Here is a 23792-nt window from a genome sequence, read left to right as displayed (position 1 = left end):
TCTCGGACACTTAGGGACCAGTGATAGCATATCTAGTATTATTATTGATCGAAGACTTTAGTTAAAGATTACATATAATATGTAGGAATTAAGTAGGACCAACATTGTCTTTATTTAGAAAATTAAAAATATTTTATTAATAAAATTAAAGTGAAGTATTGTAAAACGGTAAAAGTCTAGAAGCCTCCAACAAAAGGCAACAGTTAAATTGGAAGCCAATCGTTATTTTGATCTATCCGTTGCGTGCATGCCGCCATGCCTTGATAGAAGCAACACAATAAAGGCGTTTTTTGTGTGCACCAACACAATGGCATGCCTTGCAAAATGTACCGTGTGGTGGTACGCCGGGTGCGGCAATCCCGCCACTATCTGCGCACTAGACAGTGTGCTCATAGACTGCATCGCCTTCTCTTTCATCACCCCACCGTCCTAGATTGTTTATCAGCTCTTAAATCGGTTTCAACTAAAATGTTTACTATGTTACAATAGCGTAATAGGTGCTTAGCGAATAGCGGCCTACTACGCGAATGTGTTATTTGTAACTACTTGATGGTTTATTTAGAATACCGTACGGCATAATGGAAAACAGAAAATAATCAGTAGTCAGGTCAGGTTTGAGGTTTATCAATGATACAGTCCTTTTACGAACCGATTGTGAAAACCTGTAGTACTAACAAATAATTAAATAAGGTCCAGTATCTCATGATGAGATCTATAGGGCTTGTAATCTATATTCTTTAACTTGTATTACTGTGTAAGCAATATTTTCGAAACCTTATACTTACTGTAAAGTTTAAAAATGGTTCACAAAATATGACAAGTTAGAAACACAGACTATACCTAGCATCTTAAATCAAGAAACAGAGCTTTTAAGTGGGTACAAGTCCTTCATTAGGTACCAACCCGTTTGCCCTTACGAAAGGTTAAGCGTAATAAACGATGCGCTAGGGGGGCTTATTAACTTAGCATTGCAAGCGGGAGCGGTCGCATGGTTTCACAGCCTAGCTTTGATCTTCATCATCAAACCATTACCGGCCAACTACAGGGCACGGGGTCTCCTATCAGAATGAGAAGGGTTTTGGCCGTAGTCTACCACACTGGCCAAGTACGGATTGGTAGACTTCACACGCCTTTGAGAACGTTATGGAGAACTCTCAGGCATGCACGTTTCTTCGCGATATTTCCCTACACCGTGTAAAGCAAGTTATATTTAAATTGCTTAAATTAAAAACGCACATAGCTCCGGAAAGTTAGTAATGCGTGCCGGGCCTCGAACTTGGCCTTACCCATTAGGCTGTCACCGCTTTGCGCTTTAATCGTTGCTAAACAACATCGCACAGCTCTGTTGTAAATGCATCTCAAAGGATATATCAACACGAAAGGTTTCGTCCATTCCCGTAACATTGCCTTTGTAATATTCTAGACAACCACGTGTTTTAATTAAAATGTAATTGGTTAGCAAAGTGAAATGCACTCACCACTTTGAGTTTGGCCTGAATTTCGCGCAGTTTCCGCCTAGCCAGCACCTGTATGTGGGATGAGACTTGTTTCCTTGTGCGCGTCTTTCCCGTCCTTAATTTTATATATCTTGCTATAAGTTCGTTTCTTCCTGTAATAGAAACAAAAACACCCTTTTATTAAAAAGGAAATTTACATACTTTTGTTGTACCTAAGGCAGATCAGAGTACAGTGCACCACCTCCCCTGCTCATCCCGCGGGTGTCGTACGTGGCGCCTTAGGAAATATAAAAAGGAAATGGCACCAGCGTAATATGTTCTACTACGACCATCTACTGCGATCGTCTGCCCAGCAAAAAATTCAAAATTCATTTATTTCAAGTAGGCCTAAGCACTTTTGAAACGTCAAATCAGTCTGTTTGTTGTGACTCTATTATTTTAAACTTCTTAATTGCGTAGTACCTTTAGAAAAAACTAAGAATCTTTTTATATGTTTTGAAATGCATTTAAAAATTTTCGGAACCGACAGGATTTGAACCTGCGACAATCAGGCAATTGCGGCCTGAGCGCTTTTTCCAATTAAGGCTACGGCTCTCCTACCATCGATACCAAAATTAGTATATGCCTAACATACTAATTTCGGCATCAGTCTTATAGCGGCTGTGGATAATTTATAAAATTGATAATTCCTCCAAGTGTAAGTAAAAAGACTAATAAAAATTATAAAATTATAAAAAAAAAATCAAGAATCTCTTAAAATATTACAGGCAAAAGGCGACCTTAACACTAAAAGAGATCTCTTCCAGGTTACCTTAAGGAAAGGAATACGCTTAAGAGACGGTAAATCGCAATTAAAACAAAACATTAGATAAATTACTCAGAGAATTTTACTTAGGTCCCGGTTACTACTACTAACATTTGAAAATAATCCTAAAGCCCACCAACCCGCATAAGAGCAGCGTGGTGGGTGTCTCTAAAACCTCCTCTCCTATGAGAGAGAAGGCCTGTGCCCAGTAGTTGAGGTTGATATAATGTTTATCTATATCTATACTAATAAAAAAGCTCGACACTTTGTTTATTCGTTTGTTTGTATCAATGCCTGTATCTCTCGAAAAATCTTTACTGCTCTTGATAGACTAATTCTTGAGATATTTTACATCACGCTATGACCCTATAACTCTTAGCAGTCATGTAACATGAGGCGATATGAAGCGGTGGGTCGCAATGATTGTTAGTAGGGGATAAATTTACTTATCAAAAGTTGTAAATTCAAAATCACAGGTAACCGCTAGCAAATTATATTGTAGTAAGGATGAAAAGATGGCTGCAATCAAAACATTGATAGGTATTTGAATTGACAAAAGGTAGAAATAAAATATAATAACGAAGAGCCAATTGTCATAACCGGCGAGATATTCCAAATAGTCAAATCAAAACGAGCAGCACAATGCAACGCGCGCCCGCCCGATGCCGATCTCGTTATGAAACAATTTTCAAAATATTTTGAATAGCTATTTTCAATTATTGAAACTGCAGCCGGTCAGGAATGCAGGGTGGATCGCAGGAGATAATGAAATATATTTTACAAACCGATCTGTTGGTAAAGCGAATCCAAAATAATAACAAATACCTCTCCCACCTAAAGGGATTGTGGATTCAAATATATTTGTTATACTGGTTTTAACCCGTTATTTCGTCCGCTTTTACATTAAAAAAAAGTGTGTGTACTTATGTACACGCGTTAGAAGTTATACTTCTTCTTCTTGGACCACCAAGTTTCGTTGAACATTATAATTGGAGATTTTTGTGCAATTGAATAAATTAAATCACCAGAATGAAACCATTTCTTGAAAAACTAAAATGTTGACTATAGACTGGACTAACTTCAGAGTGTCAGTTTTTTGTGACAGTCTATATCGTAAAAAGTGAGCTGGCGGACAATGCATTCTCCTCTCACTCGGGCTCGCAACTACCTTCATCCTGTTAAAATCGTATAATCATGTGCGAGCAGCATTTCGTTACAGCGTTATTTCACTCCCATGATTGTTTCCTAATGCTGCTTAAGAAGTATAACTTCTAAAATCAAATACAACCTCGAAATTCATATATATCTCAATTAGGCCTAGGTACTTTGATAATAACTTTTCAAATCTGTAGTCTGTCTCGCTGTCGGTCGGTCACTCGCTCTTTTCCAGCAACATTTTGCAATTCAACAATATTTTTTCTATCTTGTGATAGATTCAAGGAGTTCTTTATAGTAACTACATATGACATACAAAGATGAAGAGGCGATATGCAGATTTTTATTTGATTTACCCCGGCCCAACACGTTGGTGCGATCGTTGATGCTAATCGCTCGTCGTAACGCTAGTATAGGTACTCTAGGTAGAACTAATAAAAAATTGGCCGATTAAGACGTTGCTGTAAGTGCCTTTACAAAACGTAGTAGGTACCTACCATTAGTTTTCGTTTGGACAAGTGGATCAAATCCTAGAGCAGTTAACACGTGTTATCTTCATCATTATCAATCCATTATTAACCCACTTCAAGGGAATTGTCTCCTCTCAGTTTGAGAGGGTTTCGGCCGTAGTCCGTCACGCTGGTCAACTGTGGATCGGTATACCTCACACACCTATGAGAACATTACGGTGAACAAACTCAGGTTTCCTCAAGATTTTCCTAACCTTAACGGTTATTATAGTAGTATATAGTATATAGTTTAATAGTATATAATATATAAGTATATAGCAAGTGTTATTTTAATTGCTAACGTTAGGCATACGTGTGGAGCAAAGCTTAGTGGACCTAGTCGATACTTAGACCGATATATAGGTATAAACGCTTTTACGAGTATACAAACACTAAATGTTACGACTAGACACCGCGTCTCCATAGCATCCCTTTAGGGGTCTTTACAGAATATTAGCCTCTGGATATTGCAACTGATAGGTGTTTACCGAATTGCAAGGTAGACATCTCTTAAACTTCAGGATTTAAAGCAGTTGAGATACGTAGAGTCGGTTGTTTCAAAGTCAAAGTCAAAAATATCTTTATTCAAGTAGGCCCATAGGTGGCACTTTTGATGCGTACATAAGAATTACACGGTAGTGAGATGATGGCAATAACCACATTCGTAAACTTAAAACTAAAGCTACGAGGGTTCCAAACACGTCCTGGTCTTTTTTTTTTTTGGTATCACCATCTCATATTTTATCATTTTAAATTATTAGAAGAGCAATCTTGTTAGAGCAATAATTTACACCCAAGCTTTTTTATCGATTGAACTTTTTAAGAGACATCTCCTTTCATGATTTTAATTTGAACAATGGTGTATTAATTTGAGGCGGCGCAAGACTAGGCCAGGGCAAAGTAAATTGAAATCTCATTGAATTCGGGGAATGCGATGGCGTCGAGCAGCGGCGGGTGCGAATTTAATTAACCCCTTGGCTGCTCGTTGAGCCGTGCGTACGTAGGTTTATCTAGTCGTTTACATGTAGATTGAACGTTCATTTTTATGAACAGTAACGATTACGAAATGATATGGATTATGAACTGTTCTTCTTCACAATCCTTCAATAAGGCTATTAATTTTCCCACTGCTCGTACGCAGAGATATATGAGAGAGATATGAGATATTAATTCCCATTTTCACTTACGACGGACAAGGCAAAAACTACTTAATCAAAGAAGATTCCGAGGCATACATTTACCATTCAACAATCGATTTTGAATAGGCAACTCATTTAACCAAATTTTTCTATGGTGCTTTCCACAAGTTGTGGTATTTTGTGTTTATATTATCATATTTTTTATTTTTCGCATAAAAATAAGGTTATTAAGAAAAAGCTTTTTTCATCCGTCAATTTCAGTTGTCATCGATCGTATGATCGTAAAATTTAGGGGACTCGTATCCCCTAAACATTACGATCCGCCGAACTGATGTCGTCACTTTAGACGGCGCCTAACGTCGTCATCACGTATCACATACTAATTAAGAGTTCGTGAAACGTTATTTTCTCTAGAAATCACCTAAGTAACTGGGCATACGATTAAGGCGATTCCTAGGTTTAGTGAAAACGGGCATAAGACACTTCACTCATACTTAATGCCTCCTACCTATCTCTAAGTTAACGATAATTCATTATCCTCGGTCTTTCGTTAATTAAATGCCTTACTGATAGGCGTCAAATGCTACGCTACTCATGCTGTTGCTACTCTCTCCTACGAAAGAGAAAATAAGAGCATTGACCAACCAGCTGCTCCAATGCAGGCTTTAAGGATTTATATCACTCATGTTACTGATAATAACCGATAGTTTAATGTACTAGATCAGCATAATGTCAATCGCAGGTGGTGATAGCCGTTCGGCTTCCTCTCTGGGGGCCCGAGTTTGATCATCAGCACGCACCTCTAAGTTTTCGGAGTTATGTGAGCAATTAAAATATGACTTACGGTGCGGCTTAATTGTGAAGGAAAACATCCTGAGGAAATCTGAACGCCTGAGAGTTATCCATAACGTTCTCAAAGGCGTGTGAATCAACCGCGTGTGTGTTTACCAAACCGCACTTGGTGTTGGTGGACTAAGGGCGTGCGTGCTGGGATTCGAACTTGGCCCCGCGAAAGTGAAGTCGACCTCCTACCCTATGCGCTATAACCGCTTCGATAACTATCAGGTTATAATGACCATGACGTATACCGATGGCCTAACGTTTCGGAGCATAGAGAATAGGTAAAGCGAAATTAAATGCAATAAAATCGCACACTCACTCTGTAACTAGTATTACAGTCTGTAACTAGTATTACAGTCTGTTACTAGTATTACAGACTCAAATTACCAACGTAATGTCTAAAACACGCTTAAGTAATGGTTACATTTATAGCCAATCACAATAACATTTCAAACAGTTGAAAGACAACGATTTACCTACATTTGTTCCGACAAAAGTACTCGTAAGTTTTATTCGTATTTAATCGGCAAAGTTTTATGATATTATCTACCTACTAAGTAATAAGCTCTTTGTAACTTTGGCCAAAATTTGAAGTGAAAGGCAGTTGTAGTAGCTACGCAAACAAACTTTTGAAGTCTGCTAAGTGAAAACATTCTTGAGATTGCTCTGAAATTATGGCACCGTTTCATAAAGTTTTCACGACGGGCATTAGGTTAAAATTAGTAAGGGACACAACAGGGATAACTCGAATAACAGAAATAAACACGTCGTACGTTATTCGTTGCGAAGATCACAGCGGACGGCATCCGCGACCGCAAGACCTCGTAGTGAAGTGCAGTGTTGGAAATAAGTTCCCGTCTTGCAATATAATTATTATCTATGGGATTTAAATACATTCTATTATCGTCGATTTGCTAAAAAAAAATTGTCATGTGCCTGGCTATCGCTACAGACTTAGTAATGCTAAGTTTATGCATAAAGTTCGTTTTTGTACGGTAAAGTATATTTAAAAATATTAAATAAATAGGTGTTTAAAAGTATAGGTACCTTTATATTCCTAAATCATAATATTAAAAAGTTTAGCAAATATTGTTTTATTACCCCCACATCTAGAAGGGGTAATATAATCAAATAGAAATGGAATAAAATGTAGAAGAGATGATTCGCTGATTGAAAATCCCTTTGACATTATATGCATCAATATATATATAAACTACGCAGTCTACCTATGTAACTAAAAGGCGAAATTCCGTGTGCACTGCAAATAGTTCATTTGCAAAAGGTTCACGTTCAAACGTTTCTATTTCAGGAAAGCATGAAATAATGCACTTCGCGGAATAGAGTTGAGTCACTTTTGCTGAAAGACTATTTGAAGTCCAATAATTGGTAAATTTCCTGTTGTCGATAATAAGGAATTATGTAACGAACCCAAACATAAAGCGTATTATCTACCCCTTGAAAGTAATCATTTATCGTTAGGTGTAGGATAATTTCTGCAGTGTCCCCTGGTAACATATATCTTATCAACATCTAAAAACCTAACAAATAGTTGGAAATATCAGACCTTTCTTAAACTTATTTATGAACCATCGAAGTATGTAAATTTATGCAAAAACCAAATTCAAGTAACCATGCATCCGTTCAAGCTCTACAAAGACAGATAGACAACGCGCAAACCGATAATTCAGCGAATTTTTCGGCCACCGCAAGTCAGTCACATCACTAAAATCCGGCATTAAGAGTGCTTTCACCCGAAACGCCGTGTGCATCTCTCTATAAATAGTGCGTTGCAAGGATCAAGTCGAAACGTTTCTATTCCAGCGAATAGAAAAACAAAGATGATTATTTATTAGTTAGTTAGTTAGCTAATTTGGTCCGTTGCCAGCGTCGCGCCACGCTCTCTGCTCCCGCGCGGATGAAATTGTGCGTGCGAACGACTGCACTGCCCGTCATATATGAATATTGATTACCTTTTTTTAATAACGACGCTGTGTTACTTTATTTCTTAATTGGATATAAAACTGATATTATACATAGTACGTAATAAGTTTTTTCGTCTTACAACGGCGGCACCTTTGGTCTACCAGATCTGAAATACGAATATCTCTCTATAAATAATTGGGCTTATTAAAGGTTTTCACAGATACATCCTGCATAAGAACGGGTATCTGTGAAACCAGAAAAGGTCCAGACAAAGTTACCTAAAACGTTACGTTTCTCTAAACTATTAGTTTAATAAATCAAATTAAGAAGGTGACCATAATAAAAAAATGTAATCTGCTTAGTTTTGGGTAATGGTAGGTTAGGTTAAGATTAATAATTAAGTTTAGATAAACATTTAATAAAGTTTTGAAAAGGGAAATCAAATTAAGAATCTATGAATATAGCCACCGCACCGTTTCGCTCGCACTCACTATAGGTTATTAGGTACTCGAGTCGAAATTTACTTTATTTCATTTAAATTTGTGTTCACCCTTTAATACATAAACTGGTTACAAGGCGGATATAGTCACTCTTTTTTTTCGTAAATTTTGTACAACTTTTAGTAATAATCTGTGTTATGGTATCGAGGTCAAAAGCGAACTGGGTGAAAAAACTTTTACTAAAACCTATTAATAAGCTAAGGTCTCCTCCACAGCCAAGGTGAGGAGGATGATAAAAAAAGGAAGCAAGAAAAATTAAATATTTATTTTTTCCGATCCACAGATAATTTATACGCTGGAAGATATTGGAGATCCATCAGAAACACATTAACGAAGCGACTACCGGGCGTGACCTGTCGATTGTTTTCGACAGTACAGAAAGAAACCGCAATGTTTTTGCTCAATATTTTGTCGGGAATGAAAATAAAAATACATCAAAGAAATAACATAATGAACCAGGAATAAATAAAACTATCACATGTGAACTTGTAGCTAAAAGCGATCTTCAGCGGGCAATCATCATGAAAAGTAGTCTATACTATGTTTATAGTTTTCGAATGTCTTGAACAGATGAGCAATTTGAATCCGGGAACTAAACGGAGTCGAGTACGCAAAATACGAGGACCGCATTTCATTTAAATAATTCATTGAAATGAGTTCTAAGTGTATTTTTTATTATTTCACCGCGATATAACGCCATAACTGTTGGCAGGAAGACTGTTTTATTTCTTTCACAAACGGTCAGGATCCTCCAGGAGGTGTTAAGCCCGTAAAATATGCAGGCACCATTCTTGGTAACATTCAACGCTGGTATGAGATGTATACTTTGATAAATTTCCTATTTCTTCTATGTTTTCTGTTTCAACAATAAAACACAAACCTTTAAGGTTTGTGTTTTATTGTTGAAACGTCTTCCAGATTAATACTTTGGATATCGCAAGGAACTGTTGCAATATTATTTGCATCCCATCCCCGAACATAATATAAAGACGATTAAACTTTATATTCTATATGGCCACTGTGCCAGTGGGCCGTAAGGCCCCTTTCCTCGCCCCACACTTACTGTACGATTCTTTGCTTCGTCGGACCTTTGTAAGACTATCCTTAGTTTGTAGTAGAGCATTAGGATTTAGGATTTCCCTAAGAAAAAAATCTTCTGTCTTATAATGTTATAGAAGGGAGTAAATAGAGCATAAATCTAGCTGGAAAGATTCAGTAATTATAACTTTGTATGATTTGTATTAACACGGTCCGGCCCGTTTACGGTGTAGCGAGAACCTGGCTTTAAACCGCGTAGTTTGTCAACTACCTAATTGCATAAGCTTGAAGTGGCTTGAACGGTGTGTGTCACCAATCGAAACTTCGATATTAGTTTGAGCAACTTCTTCGAATGTTGCACGTAACTTATAAGTCTAATGTAAAGTTGACTTCAATTTCTTAAATTGGGTCTTTATTTAACATTAAATGTTTGGTGATCATTTAGATCTTTTTAATAAAGGTGGCATAGCGTGATATACGACGTTATCCCACGTTCATTAATCTAAGACCCATTATCTTTGGCTATGAGGAACTTATTTTAGTTTCTATTAAATTATTTTTGTAGGCTTTTAATTTCCATGCAAGAAAAGCCTAATATCGAAATGAAAAGAGGGTCGCTTCCAATAAAAGAAACATTACGATCGGTGACAGAAGCGTCGCGTCAGAATGTCACGCTGACCCAAACAGCAGATATGCAAGATGAGGGCGACGCTGAAGGGTTGAGTGGCGACGGTTAAGGAGGATTTCTCGAGACAATCGGGAGTTATGCCACCGGGCGGGGCGCTAGCGAGGGGCGCGGGATGGGGCGGACCTTCTTTATATTTTCTTACTGTGTTCGCCGCCTAGCGCGCGGCCGGGCCCCTTACACGCTCGCTCGCTCACTAATTGCGCATTCTTCGCATAGTTTAGCCCTCCCGGCGAACCCCCTCCGCCCCCCGGACCACGTGAAGCCGTGCGCCGACGAAACTTTCATACCAGGATATTGAGCGGTTTTGAATGTCTTAACTCACGAACGTGCCTGTGCCGACGCCGCTGCTTGCTTTGAAGCAGAACTGTTTCCAACAACTCACCGCATCGCGAAATTGCTGCTCACTTCCCAGTTGCCCCTACTCCGGAGGCTGCCCCCTCCCGCGCTGCAATAATGCACCGTCTAACAGCTTCATAAGTTGTTATTGATGTAATGTGTGTAATGTCTTTACTTGTTGCCCAACTTCGATATTGACTTGGAATTGTTTGACTTCAACTAAGTCTATTGTTCAGTTAAGCACAAATATGTTGAATACCTAAATGCCACTTCCGATAACACTCTGTACTTAGCTAACTAAAATAACTTATCTTCTTACATATCTTATTTCTTTCTTTTAGATTATTACTCTCTCATTGCTGGGCTTAGGACTCTTCACATATAGGAGAGGGTGACGAAGAGCTTTTGTTCTACAATCTTCTTCAATGGTTTTTGTATTCAGATTCAGATTATTACTTCTTAAGTTTTTGATATGATTACTGATAAGCGATGGCTTTGAGGTGAGGCACTTAGGTAAATCTAGTTGACTGGGACTTGGTATTACTTGAGGCAATAATCTCAAACATGTTATCTTACAATTTTTGATCCTACCCGGAAATCTAATCCAGGCCTTAACGATCCGTTATTTAACATGCTAACGAATAGAACAATGAGGCAGAAAGCGAATATCCATTATGAATACAAAAATCATTTCCAATTTTTTATCCGGGTACGAATCGTAGAAGTGCGCCAGCGGGCAGATGATTTTATTAACTATCACAATATTGTTTATTATGCTTTATTTTACCTGATACTAGCTCTACCTTGCTTTTTCATCTGCGGTAACTAAAGATCTTAGTGTAGCGTTTCAAAAAAGCGGGCTACCTAAGAATTGATCCTAAGAAGGCTGGCGCTGGTGCTTTTTGGGAGAGGCTAATTAAAAGAATATTTTTTTTGCAAATGTAGTAACATTAGGTTTTTCCGAGATAAGGAACTTCTAAGATTAAAATCACTATTTAGAACCCATCACCAGCACACTACATTGCACGGGTCACAGCTTTTGACCGAAGGGTTTTGACTTCGAGTGCCTTTTAGAGCGTTATTGAAGACAGGTTTCCCCACAATGTCTTCCTTCACCTTCAAAGCAATATTTTAATTTATTAAGCGCACTCAACTTTAATAAGCTAGAAGTGCATGCGAATGGGAGGCCAAAGCGCTAACCACTAGTCACCGCTTCATCGACGCTTATTTGTCCTAAACAAAGTTCTATCCAAATTCTTCAGCTTGGTTATCACTTTTGAGACGTTTATAATATATCTCATTTTTATGTTTTAACTTGGCAAAACCCACACAAAGAAACTATATAAAATCTTGCATTTAGATTTTAACCGTGTAAAGCACTTTGAATAGCTTAGCTATAGCTATTTATATTTACTTAGCTAACAAAATGCTGCCAGCAATAAAACGTCGCAAAATAATACAAAGCATTTCGCCGTTTCATCTCTAAATGTGAGAGCAAACAACATCTCCTGAAACGGTTACAAGATAATAAAAACTACAAACTGTAACAGAGTGGGAAGTTAAGTGCGGGAAATATCTCTTGAGATGAGGGCGAGGGTGCCGGACGGTGCGACGACGGGCCGACGGGCCGACGGGACAGGACGACGGGTCGACAAGCGGGTGACGCACTCGCTGGCTAGATTAAGCCCGGGCCGACACGTCCGCGAATAATGCGCCCATATATTGCCCGGACGGGCGTGCCCGCAATTATGTCCCGTGTTCTTTCACATCACACTGCCCTACGACAATAAACAGCCCTCCCGAATATTATTAAACACATTAAACGACTACTAGATCCTTCCAACGTACGAAGTAATGTAGTAATGTAATATCTGCCGCCAAGTCGCACTGCTTGCCGGTGTAATAACAGGATTATGAAGCTTAATAGATGATAACAGAGAACGGGCAATAGCTTTCTCTGTGCTGGCACTACTATTATCTACTGCGATCACCAACACTTCAGCCCAGCGCGGTGTGGTGGTGTTAGGCTAACCGTCCGTTGGGAGAGGCCTTTAGTTCAGCAGAGGACTGTTATCGGCTACTGATTATGATAGGCGTAAACGCTGCACTACGGCTCAGGTTGTTTGACACAAGGCGACACTTCGTGTTCCTTGCATGCCCTGCGAAGTGTTGATCAAGTTATAATTGATGTTTACCAATCCGCGCTATGCTCGGAGTATCATCGAATATAGTAGTAGTCATACACGATCGAATTAGTAATGTGGAGATTCGTAGAAGAACCAGAGTTACCGACATAGCTCAACGAGGCGCGAAGCTGAAGTAGCAATGGGCCAGGCATATAGTTCGTTGGGGTCCCAAGGTGCTGGAATGGCATCCCCGAACTGTAAAGCGCAGCGACCCACAGCGAGGTGGACAGACGACATTAAGCGCGTCGCACGTTGCCGCTGGATCCAAGCGGCACAGAACCGTGGAATTTGGAACTCCCTACAAAAGACCTATGTCCAGCAATGGACGTCTATCGGTTGATGTGATGATGATGATGATGAATCCGCACTTGGCTATAGTGTACAGCCAAAACCCCAATAGTTTGATACTTTCCACGTAATAATAACCTAGGTTTAATTTATTTTTCTTTACATATTATTTCTTTAATTTTTTTCAGAAATCGTAGTTGTTCCTTGTCTAAGAAATAAATAAGAATTACTTAATCAACGCAACTTACAAATTTCATAAGTCTAAGTTTAAGAAAAATATGTAGAAATGTTTTTTTACTCTATGCTGCAATTTTTAAGTATCCTTATTTGTGCCATAGGTACAGTTCTATGTTTATCAGTCACAAGCTCATTATAGCAAAGAAAGCTTGTCGTTCCTTGAGTTAAGGATTACACATTTGTTCCAACAAACATCCTCAAAAGTTTAGCTTCCGGATAAAATATATATGGAGAAAGTTTTGTCCATTACCTCAGGATTAAAGCAAAGAAAGCTCGGCGTTCGTTGAGTTTATTAAGATAACATTATCGATAAGGTCTCAACTTACAACCCATATCAAACGTTATCTCAAAGGTGAATATGTAAAGCAATAATTACAAACATTAATTTAATACTGGTTCAGACATTTATTATCAGATAGGCACTAATTGTTATCGCGTGACCTCAACCTCGCTAAATAGATACCTAGTAGTTATTTAACTTACAAGCGTGGTAAGTAAGTAGGTAATAGCATCAATATACAATGAACTGCAATAAACACATGTATATATAAGCAACACGATTAAATTACTCGATATCATAATACTCTACTGAAGCGCATATAGCGGAAGCGGTGATAGGAGCTCGACTTCACTTTCGGAAGGGCGAGTTCGAATCCCAGCTAGCACTTTTCTGAGTTATGTTAGTTTCAAGTAATTAAAATATCACTTGCTATTGGATAGAAGCAGGAGTTACTTTGCGGAAATCCATGATATATGAAAATTAAGCTTAATTTGCTATAGTACGCGAAGATCAGGAGAATCTCAACACCGAACAGATCTTCGGCAATGAACCCTCAGTGTACAGAAGATCTGTTTGGTGTGGAGTATAAGGATGGAAGAAATTATAAATTACACCATACAGATTCTCCTGCTTTTCGCGGCCTATAGCAAATTAAGCTTAATTTTCATTTTCATGATATATCACTTGCTTCAACGGTGAAGGAAAACATCGTGAGGAAACCTGCATGCCTGAGAGTTCTACATAATGGTTTCAAAGGTGTGTGGAGTCCATCAATCCGCACTGGGCCAACCTGGTGGACTACGGCCTTAACCCCTTCTCATTGTAGGACGACCTCCCTGCACTGTAGTGGGCCGGTAATGAGTTGATGTGATGATGATAATACTCTATCAACTAGAGGCGTAGGTGTTAAGCCTCATTCCTACTAGCTAACTATCTCCTTCCTTCCTTCCTTCCCTTCCTTACTTCCTTCCTTCCTTCCTTCCTCCCTTCCTTCCTTAATATTATAAATGTGAATGTAAGTTTCTTTGTTACGCTTTCACGCAAAAACTACTTCACCGATCCTCATGAAACTTTTTACACATATTTTTGGAAGTGTTAGAAGTAATATAGAATACTTTTTATCCCGACATTAAGCTCTATTCCTTTGGGAGAGGGGATGAAAGTGTTTGACGATTTTACACCATAACTTCGACAAATTATAACCGATTTAAATAATTATTTTTGTACTATATAGTATATGATATGTATTTAATTTTGCCTAAACTTTGTGTAGATCTGAATGTGGTTGGAGATAGGGGACAGAACTCCTCAGCGGACAATAGCAAACTCCTCATTTAAGGCTTAGCGATACTGAATACTTTTACATTTACATTTTTTTAGGACTTCAACAAATTTCAATTGAATGCCACATCAAATAACAAAATTAAACGCAGACGAAGTGGCGGGCAACAGCTAGTGTGCCTATAATTCCACGGGCAAATTAGCCGTTCAGACCGGAACACAGCACTGCAACAATGCTGCTTAGCCGCAGAAATAAGCATGGCGATAGTCCTTATCCAAGATCTGTCTGTCACAAAAAGCCCTACTATTACAAAAGTAGTAGAGTCTTGTCATTATTGATAATCTTGCTTTCATTGAATCTTCAAGAATAAGGCGGGTTGATGTTAAGAGACCTGATGGAGCGACGCTGGTTCCCTGGAAACCGGTACGGGCGTTTTTGTGGTACGCAACATGCAAACAAATTGGCCTCATCTCATATAAGGGATATTGCATCAAAACAAGAAGCTGCAGCTGAGATGGGTAAAAAAAAATAGCCTGTCAGTTTACTCGATAGTATTTTTAATATCTCAAAACAAACAAAACGACATTATCTTCTGCTTTATTAGAAGTAGGTATAGATTGCTGAATAAATGCAATATGAGAAGTGACCTTATACAACACGACAAATTTCTTGCCGTTATCGCAAATAAATGCCAGCAAAATTAAATCGTAGTGAAGACAAACGTATAAAGAAGTAGGTATAACAAAAAAGCCTTAGCTACTGTAAGTGATGTTAAAGTAAAAACTACTGGTGTTGCCCTTTCAGACATGCATTTTACGCAATCAAAACGCCAATAGCTCAAGGACTAAAATCCTAAAGGTCGTTGGTTCAAATTCTAACCATTTGACGCACCTAAGGTTTACTTAACTAACGCTTTGTTCGGTGTGAGCCTTTTTAAGGATTCGTGTAGTGTTTTATCTGTACAATCAATGAAATTTATTTATCCGTTTTTGACTTTGATTTAACCGTTTTTTATAGCTTTATATGAAAGAAGTATAGAGGCAGTTACAGGGATTAAAATAGGCTTTTTTATCTTTTTTATAAAGCGTCCTCCCGGCATGGGAGGGTATAAAGCTAGAACTCTTATGTCCTAGGACAAATAAAAATTGAAGTCGGACCAAGAAAGGTTGGATTTTTGTAGCCAAAAAAGTTAGGAAATAGACTGAAGAGCCTCGCGGCTCGTTAAATACAGTTTCGATCAATAATTATCTTCAAAACTCATCAACCGTTATTGGAGCAGCGTGGTGGGTATATAACCTTTTATCCCAATAGAGAGGACGCCTGTACTCTGCAGTGAGGCTGGTGATGAAGGCCAATATTTGACTTCTTGTGTGCTAAATAAACTATTCTTTGTGTGTGCAGCCGACAGAATTGACGTGGAACAATTAAAGGAACCACCGCCATTACGGCGGACGCACATTAAGTTCGCGTCAGGCACATTATACCGTCCGCTTTAATTAAAGGACTGCCCGGCTCTCAGCTCCGGGGTGGAATTGCTAAACAAATCTACCGCAAGCGATGTGTCCACCTTAAGTGATTTAATAGACGGAAAGAAATGTGCCGGTTTAATCTTATCGTCTGCCGGAAATAATCCTTTTAATGCTGTTACATAGTGATGCACGGTTTTTAACGTCACATTAACTTTAATATTATGTTAAATTTTGATGGGATCTTTACTCGGTGCTGTTAGTTTTCAAGCTCAAACATTTACCCCTAACATATACTCCACTCCCACACCTAAACTCGCTCTTTTCGCATCCAAAGGTTGACTGGTAGAAAATGCCACCCAAATGTCCACCTTCTGTAAGCCTTTTTATGGTTGTGCAATATTTATGAGGAAACAAAAAAAAATCCTGTGCAATTTATGCTGTAAGTGTAACTTCTGAAAAGTAGCCTACGTGACATTGAGGTGGATGTTGACTATCAGAACTATTAGGATAAATGTAAGGTTTATTGTTTAGTTTCCATGGTAACTAGAATAGGTAAAAAAATTTATCATGTTTTCTATCTCACTCGGTCCCATACATTTATGTGTTTGTTTCTTTATCTAGATATTATTCGGTTTCCTTGGTAACTTAAATAGGAAAAAAAAACAAATAAAATAATATGTATATTTCTGTCTCATTCTTTGCCGGCTTCATCCTACACATTGTTTTATTTGTGTCTCTTGCGTTTTTTCCGTTGCATCCGGTTTGAAATCACAACGATTCTAAAGAAGTTTCACTTCAAAAATCATTTTAAAAATCATCAGAAAAAAAACTCATTTCATTTTGAACTTTTGAACTATCCATACTATTTGTCCTTCCTCAGCGCTCTATCTAAGCAACCAACAGACTTTAATGTTGACATAGAGTTGAAAGAACGGAGAGTAACATAGACTACTTTTAGTCCTGGAAAAACATCAAAATCCCAAGGGTGGTTACAGGAAAGTTCTTATTTTTACTCCAAATATCGTAATCTAAAAAGACCAAACGACTTATTCGCGGTTAATACCGCATTGTAGTTTATAATATAAATTTTTCACTTTCCATGAGGTTGCAAACGATGGACGAATGGATCCAGAACAGCACCACTATACCGAATAAAAATACAAAGTCTTTCATTGCATGCCTTAACTCAGATGTTCTTACCACAACGCATCAACTTAAAGACGGTAAACTATATAAAAAGAAGAAAAATTAACGATGTTGTCAGGATGAAAGAAATCTACAATCCGAATGATACTCAAAACACTCAACGACTTGGCAATATTCCGAACGCTGAAGTCATGAAAGATCAGGACAATTATAACCTTTATACAGGGTGACATTTTGGGTGCAATCAGACGGGCCAAAATATAAATTATGCTAAGAAAGCATGGAGTCGGTACTCTGCTTCAGATTATTTTTACCAATACAAGACTGACCAATACTTGACTGCAATTTCATTTTGTGGAAAATTATGATGCAGTCTAAGAGGGTAGCGGGCAAACCTGTTAGGTGTCATCCTCATCAGGGTAGGGTGGTAACTAGCGACGGCCGAAACTTCCTATCAGACTAGACTAAAGAAAATTCTGATACTAGAAATTCCCAAATTATCCCTGCCAGAGCTCGAACCTCCCATTTATAACACCAGTGCTAACCAGTGGGCTGTCAACAAGATAAATCCAAGGCTAAAAAAAAACATTATAAACTTTTCTTAAAGTTTTGTAATAGCTTTTAGGGTATTGTAGTGCAAAAACAATATCGTATCTTATATTCATCCTTTTACACCTCGTTTGAGGGGTATTCAAAATCTTAAAGTAACGTTGTTATTTGTACAAAATCTTCGACGTCTTTGATCGAAGTAGTTTCAGTTTTTTAGCTTGCTTCCTTAACAACGTTAGTTCCGTACCAGATATTGTTACGAAGAGACCATCCTTTTTGGACAGGTGAACTTTACTATACGTTAGTGTAAATGAACAATATTCAAGTAACCTATTTTGTTTAGTTCTGTCTTACAGATCGTTCTCAAAATCCCACCCTTTATAAAGTACGTTTATTTTTGAAAGTGACACAATATTAACTCGAAACACGAGAGATTTACACTGTTAATTTCGTGAAGCTTTCTTTTAGTAATCGTCACGTAGAGATAACGAGCTTCCTTAGTTAAGAGTGTAACGTGAAAAAATTTCCCCCGCTTTAGAGTAACTGAGCTTGCATTACAATCATTAGTCTTTCTTACCAAAATTGGGTTAGTATTTTTTTGTGCTTGCCGGTCTTATTGAAGGGATTGTATTTGTAGACGATTGTTACAATTTGAAAAGCACCTAATATTTAATTTAACAACTTTCTACTTGAGTTATGGTTTTATAATAACTACCTTTCCCTAAACAGGTTTAGCTTGCTGTCAAGGGTTAACTTGTAGTGAGATAAGAAAAAAAATATCATCGTCCAATCCTATTTCTAATAGTCAATAATCAATAAAAGTAAGTCATCCTATGATTAAGCCATACACGTACTAAGACTGAATGAAGTACATCAGCAACCGTCGACACAAGTTGGAGATCATCATTATCATCATCATCATCATCATCATCATCATACCTATTACCAAAGTACAAGTATCCTCTCAGAATGAGGTCTATGGCCATATAGTCAACCATGCCGGCCAAGTGCGGATTAGTAGACATTCACGCGCCTTTGAGCACATTACAAATAACTTTTAGGCACGCAGGATCTCTCACGATGTTTTCCTTCACCGTTAAAGCAAGTGATATTGTATTTGTATTGCTTAAAACACACATTACTTCAAAAAGTTAGATGTTTGAAAAAATAATTAGAGGTTAGGGGTGCGGAGAAAGAGTTGGACATACAACTCGGTACCCCCTAAAAGGAAACCAAAGTCTTAAACACCAAGCTATCCCCAGTTTGATATATTATGGCATAATTCCATCTACTTATCTTCTAATAAAGGTCTATACTCTATGTTAAAAGCTAGAAGCAATGGTAACATTCATAGAGACTGCACGTTTCATCTGTCAACCTGTATGAGTATGAAAGTGAGTGAACTTCGAAGATTGCTGGCATAATTGAACCAAATACTTTTGTTTCTGAGTAAGCCAATACTAAAAAGCTTAAGGACATAAATGAACCATTCCATCTACGTGTCTTCCGATAAAGTTTGTAACACTCGTACTCCAATTTAGATCGAATAGATGCATATAAACAAGAACTTTTGTTTTTGATAAATACAATAGGTGGCAGAAAATTACTGAATTCCGAATATTGTAGGATAGATTGGACAAAGTCTTCTTCTTCGGTCTTTAACAAAAAGGTTACAGATATAAATAAAAATGTTCCATCACTCCTATCTTTTTTAGTTTTCTTAGCATCCATTTACTGGAACTTCAGTCTAGAACTTATAGGAACATTAATAGAAATAGCAGCTTTTGTCCGTGAAAAGCGGAACAGGTATTGTAACTGAAAGTTAGTTAATTTCGACGATTGCAAACGAGAATGAACAAAGCACTTCAGCTTTCGCGAAACAGACAATACTACAAAGATATAATTAAATCATTCTAAGTACTTAATCATTAAGAGCCTATTTATGCAATCTTTCTTATTTATTCGATTTTACAAGTAAGCCCTTTGGAATCAGACCTTGTGTTATGATGTTGTTGAAGACGGCAGCGGACTAAACTGTTAGGTCTATGGCATAGTTGTTTTTATTCTTTTTTTTAAACCCTAATCTGTTTCTACGCGGAATCGTACCGGGACGTTAGATTGCTAATTTTTTAGGTACTGGTAAGGATTGGAACGAAGATTGCTCCATGGTGTAGGTACGTTGCTAAGGTAAAGACCAAATTTGGACCAAAAGTATCGGTCAGCCTTCTATTTTCTAATCTATCATATAGATCTTTCATCTTTTTAAAACTAATAAGAACATTCATTGAAATATAACTCACAACTATGCAAGCCAGATTGAACAAAGCAATATTGCTTTCTCGAATCAATCAATACTAATAAAGCTAGAAGGTACAAAATAATAAAGGTTTAAGATATACTTAATGAAAGCATTCCACCGACCTATCTCCAGATAAAGTTTCCATACCATTAATTTACTCTTACGTAAATCTATATATTTTGCTGTGCTATTTTACCCAAAGGCCACTGCTAATCTAAATCAGTCAGTATATCAGTACAAATCAAATTAGAAAAATTAGCTATGGAAAACTATAGCTTAACCCAGCTCATCGACATGGAATTCAGTTTTACTCGAATTGTGCGGGAACTGTAGAAATTGATTTAATTCGGCGTATAATCTATCTCCATTCCAAATTTCCATCAAATCCGTTCACTAGTTTGTGCGTGAAAGAGTACACAAAAACATACTCAAAAACTTTCACGGGTATAATATTAGTGGGATAGAAACATAAGACAGCACCTTCTTGTCCACGTAAAACGGAACGGGTACTTTGACTGAAAGTTAGTGAATTTCGAAGATTGCAGGCGAGATTGAACAAAGCACTTCTGCTTCCTCGAATCGGCGACACACCGATCGGGCGAGATAATAATTGTCGGTTCACGTCTTTCCGCGGAATCCTATTGCGCAAACCGCTTTGTCGGCTCACATCAATACCACCCGAGCCTTTGTCTCGTGCTACACCATTGTTCATTTTAGGAACGGCCTTGATACAGCTTCATAATTCAATTATTGTATTGACATGTGCGCAAATTGAATTAGAAAGTTTATCATTGCAATGGCAGAATACTAAGATGTGATAAATGAAAACAAGCGCTAGAATGTTAAATATAAGTCGGGGCAGACTTTAGATAATCTTATAATCAAAGAACAATTTTTGTTTGTGTTAGATATTAAATAGGATTTTTTATCTGCATTTAAAGATTTGACAACAAATCGCACACAACTCGAGATTTTATAGCTGAGATTGGTTTGTAAGTTATAATCGTACAAAATCTTAACCTCTGAAATGTATATCTCAACCTCTCCCAAAGTGGTATCCTGTATTATTATTGTTTGTCTACAAACGCGATTCTCTAGCATGCCCGGACTCACCGTACATCTTGCCCTCGTCGGAGAGGATGATCTTCCGCCGCCCACACGGAGGGTAGATCGCCAGCGCCTCTTGGAAGCTCTGTTCGATGTCCGGACTCCATACGCCCTCAGCGTCCGTTGCCGACATGTCCTGCAAATGTTTGCAAGTCATTGATATATTGAGTGTTCTTATGTTTTCTATATTCTTAGCGTTTTTTTACCCCATTTAGCCCATGTCCTGTCCCTTCCATCTATGTATAACACACCAAACAGATCTTTCAAAATGCACTCTCTACGCACGTCAGATTCTATCTTCTGATGCAGCTGTGTCGGATGCAACATGCATAAAGATTGCATTTCAGAAGATCTATTTTCGCGGAATAAGGCAAATTAAGATTAATGTTCTTCCCATACTAAATGAACAAGACTTTACTGGTTACCTAGAAAGGAAAGGGAGAGATTTGTGCTGCGAGAAGAGCACTTGGGATGCCAAAAAGAAAAAGTGTGTAGTTTCTAGATATCGACGAAGATTTTGAAGAGCCAATTTGCGAGTAGTAGTATAGGCTTGAGCGGTAGGTTTTTGTTGTCCAAGCTCATTTTCCTATTCAGGGTCAAGGTCACTGACAAAATAAATTATTTTTCCACTCTGTCTTTTAAAATAACTGTTCATAAAGAGTTTAGTTAGACCAAGTTTTTACCGATGAACTAAGTAAAAACAAAATTTGTATCGTTTGTAAATTTTAGAAGGTTCGTTAAGAAACTTTGTATATTTTCCTTAACTTTAACGACTACGCTTACCGTTGTCACGGAGACCCCTCTCGAAAATGCACCCTGTTAATATTATTTATTATAACTAACAGGTATTTTAATGAACTCCCGTAAAAAATCTCATGCTCCTATTATTTATGCTAATTACCATTATATCGGAATACGGCAGGAGGCAACCTTAACCGTTCTTAAAATCATAAAACTTAATAGAATGAAGTTTAAATAAGGAATAAAATATAGAGTAATTTGTTTTGCGTTTATGATACAGTCTATATGTTATTTGACAGGCGCGCATCGTAGCGCTACTGGTATCATTAATTATCCCACGATACCTTTGCTAATTCTGAATGATATATTAAATTTGAAAAAAATATCTTCGTTTCTGAACAGGAATATCCTCCTCGTGGAAGACATTAACGTCCGGCTTCTGTCGCGTGTTAAAATAAAACTATTACACTGTCAATAATTATTTGAACTTGCCAAACAGAAGAGAAAAACACATTTTGATAGATGATATTCCCATTGTATTCGGACGAAGCCGTGGGCGAAAGCTTTCACTTATTATAAGTTTCAAATTCAAAGAACCAATACTGGCATATATAATAGTCATTAAGAGCCAACATTTCTATGTTTTCTAAACGTTTATAAGTAATTAGATATCATTTATAATATTAATATATTCATTTAGCAAAATATATCCACGTCCTGTGCCCGAGTAAATGCGTCATTGAAGTTTACATTAGGTAATTTATCTAGTTCCGTGGCTGGGATTATTTATGTCCTTTAATGTAAATAACGATCTACGTTATAACAAGGGTTGTAATGTAATTCTTCTTAGTCGCTTCACTCTATCATACTGCTTGGTTATCATTTGATTGGTGTGGTTGCCTTGACTTTGTCCACTCCAATTCTACCTTATGGTTGCCTCTCTTGTCCATTGATATAGAGAAGCTTGAATCGCAAATCTTTATATGATCCATCTCATCAGTGATCCTTCACGTGCTTTCGGTACCTGCTAATTTCCCTTGACTTTCAATGGACGTTGGATACGTCTATAATCATGTACAGTGTACATGTGACCTAAGGAACTGAGAATTCGCTTGTGGAAGATATACCCAATTTGGTGAAGTTTGATGGAATGTGATTAATTTACGTAGGATATGTTGCAAAAATATTCTTATAGTGTTCTTACAGATGGACAGACAGACGGATGAAATACAATTTGGCCAAAGTAAACTCCAAGATTCCACTTCGCTCGATCAACAAAAGTTATTAGTTAAAACAAAACACAAAATCCGCTTTACAGTTTCAGCAAAATTTTCTCAGTTTAAAAGCACATCTTTATTATCTTTAGTAACGTTTTTAAAAATAGTGCTTCTATCATAATTGTGTCACTAGAGTCCGAGAAATTTAAACATTACCGTAGTGAAAATTCGTTACAACCTTAGCTATGAAGGCAAAATGGTTTTCGAAATTTCGGTATTCGTGGTTAAGTTTTAGGGTACTCCGTTATAAGATCGTCAGGTTAACCACACGAACTTCGATCCTTTACGTATTTGGACAATAGTCTACACGCATTTTGATCAAATTTATTGGAAATTTACACCTGTATAATATACAACGCCAGTTATAAAGAAAGCTTGGGATGACCCAGCAGGAGATCGATTGCAGGAATCTTTTTCTTTCTAGTTCTATCGCACTTTAGGTAGGCTCGGTTCTCCTAATTTTCTGGAGCCAGGACAATCTGTCCTGTGATGTGGTCAGGCAATTCCTCTTCCAATAAGAGTTTTGTCATTCGTCCATCAC

At 37.6% G+C, this 23792-nt stretch overlaps 1 protein-coding gene across 5 annotated transcripts in view; it reads right to left on the bottom strand.

The window, feature by feature from the left end:
* Positions 1–23792, bottom strand: part of LOC120623628 (transcriptional enhancer factor TEF-1) — a 139635-nt gene that overhangs the window by 12355 nt on the left and 103488 nt on the right. For 3 of the 5 annotated variants that reach the window (XM_039889714.1, XM_039889710.1, XM_039889711.1), the window contains 3 exons: positions 21240–21369; positions 1479–1609; positions 331–429 (listed from right to left, as the gene is read on the bottom strand). In XM_039889714.1, the coding sequence (XP_039745648.1) occupies positions 331–429; positions 1479–1609; positions 21240–21366 (357 nt within the window). In that variant the 5' untranslated portion in view covers positions 21367–21369. The remainder of the gene's footprint in view (positions 1–330; positions 430–1478; positions 1610–21239; positions 21370–23792) is intronic. The other 2 variants (XM_039889712.1, XM_039889713.1) reach the window with 1 other exon arrangement.

Source organism: Pararge aegeria, chromosome 5 (assembly GCF_905163445.1).
Source record: "Pararge aegeria chromosome 5, ilParAegt1.1, whole genome shotgun sequence".
NCBI classification, from domain to species: domain Eukaryota; kingdom Metazoa; phylum Arthropoda; class Insecta; order Lepidoptera; family Nymphalidae; genus Pararge; species Pararge aegeria.
The sequence above is the reverse complement of the archived record's forward strand: the minus strand, read 5'-3'. Positions and strand labels throughout refer to the sequence as shown.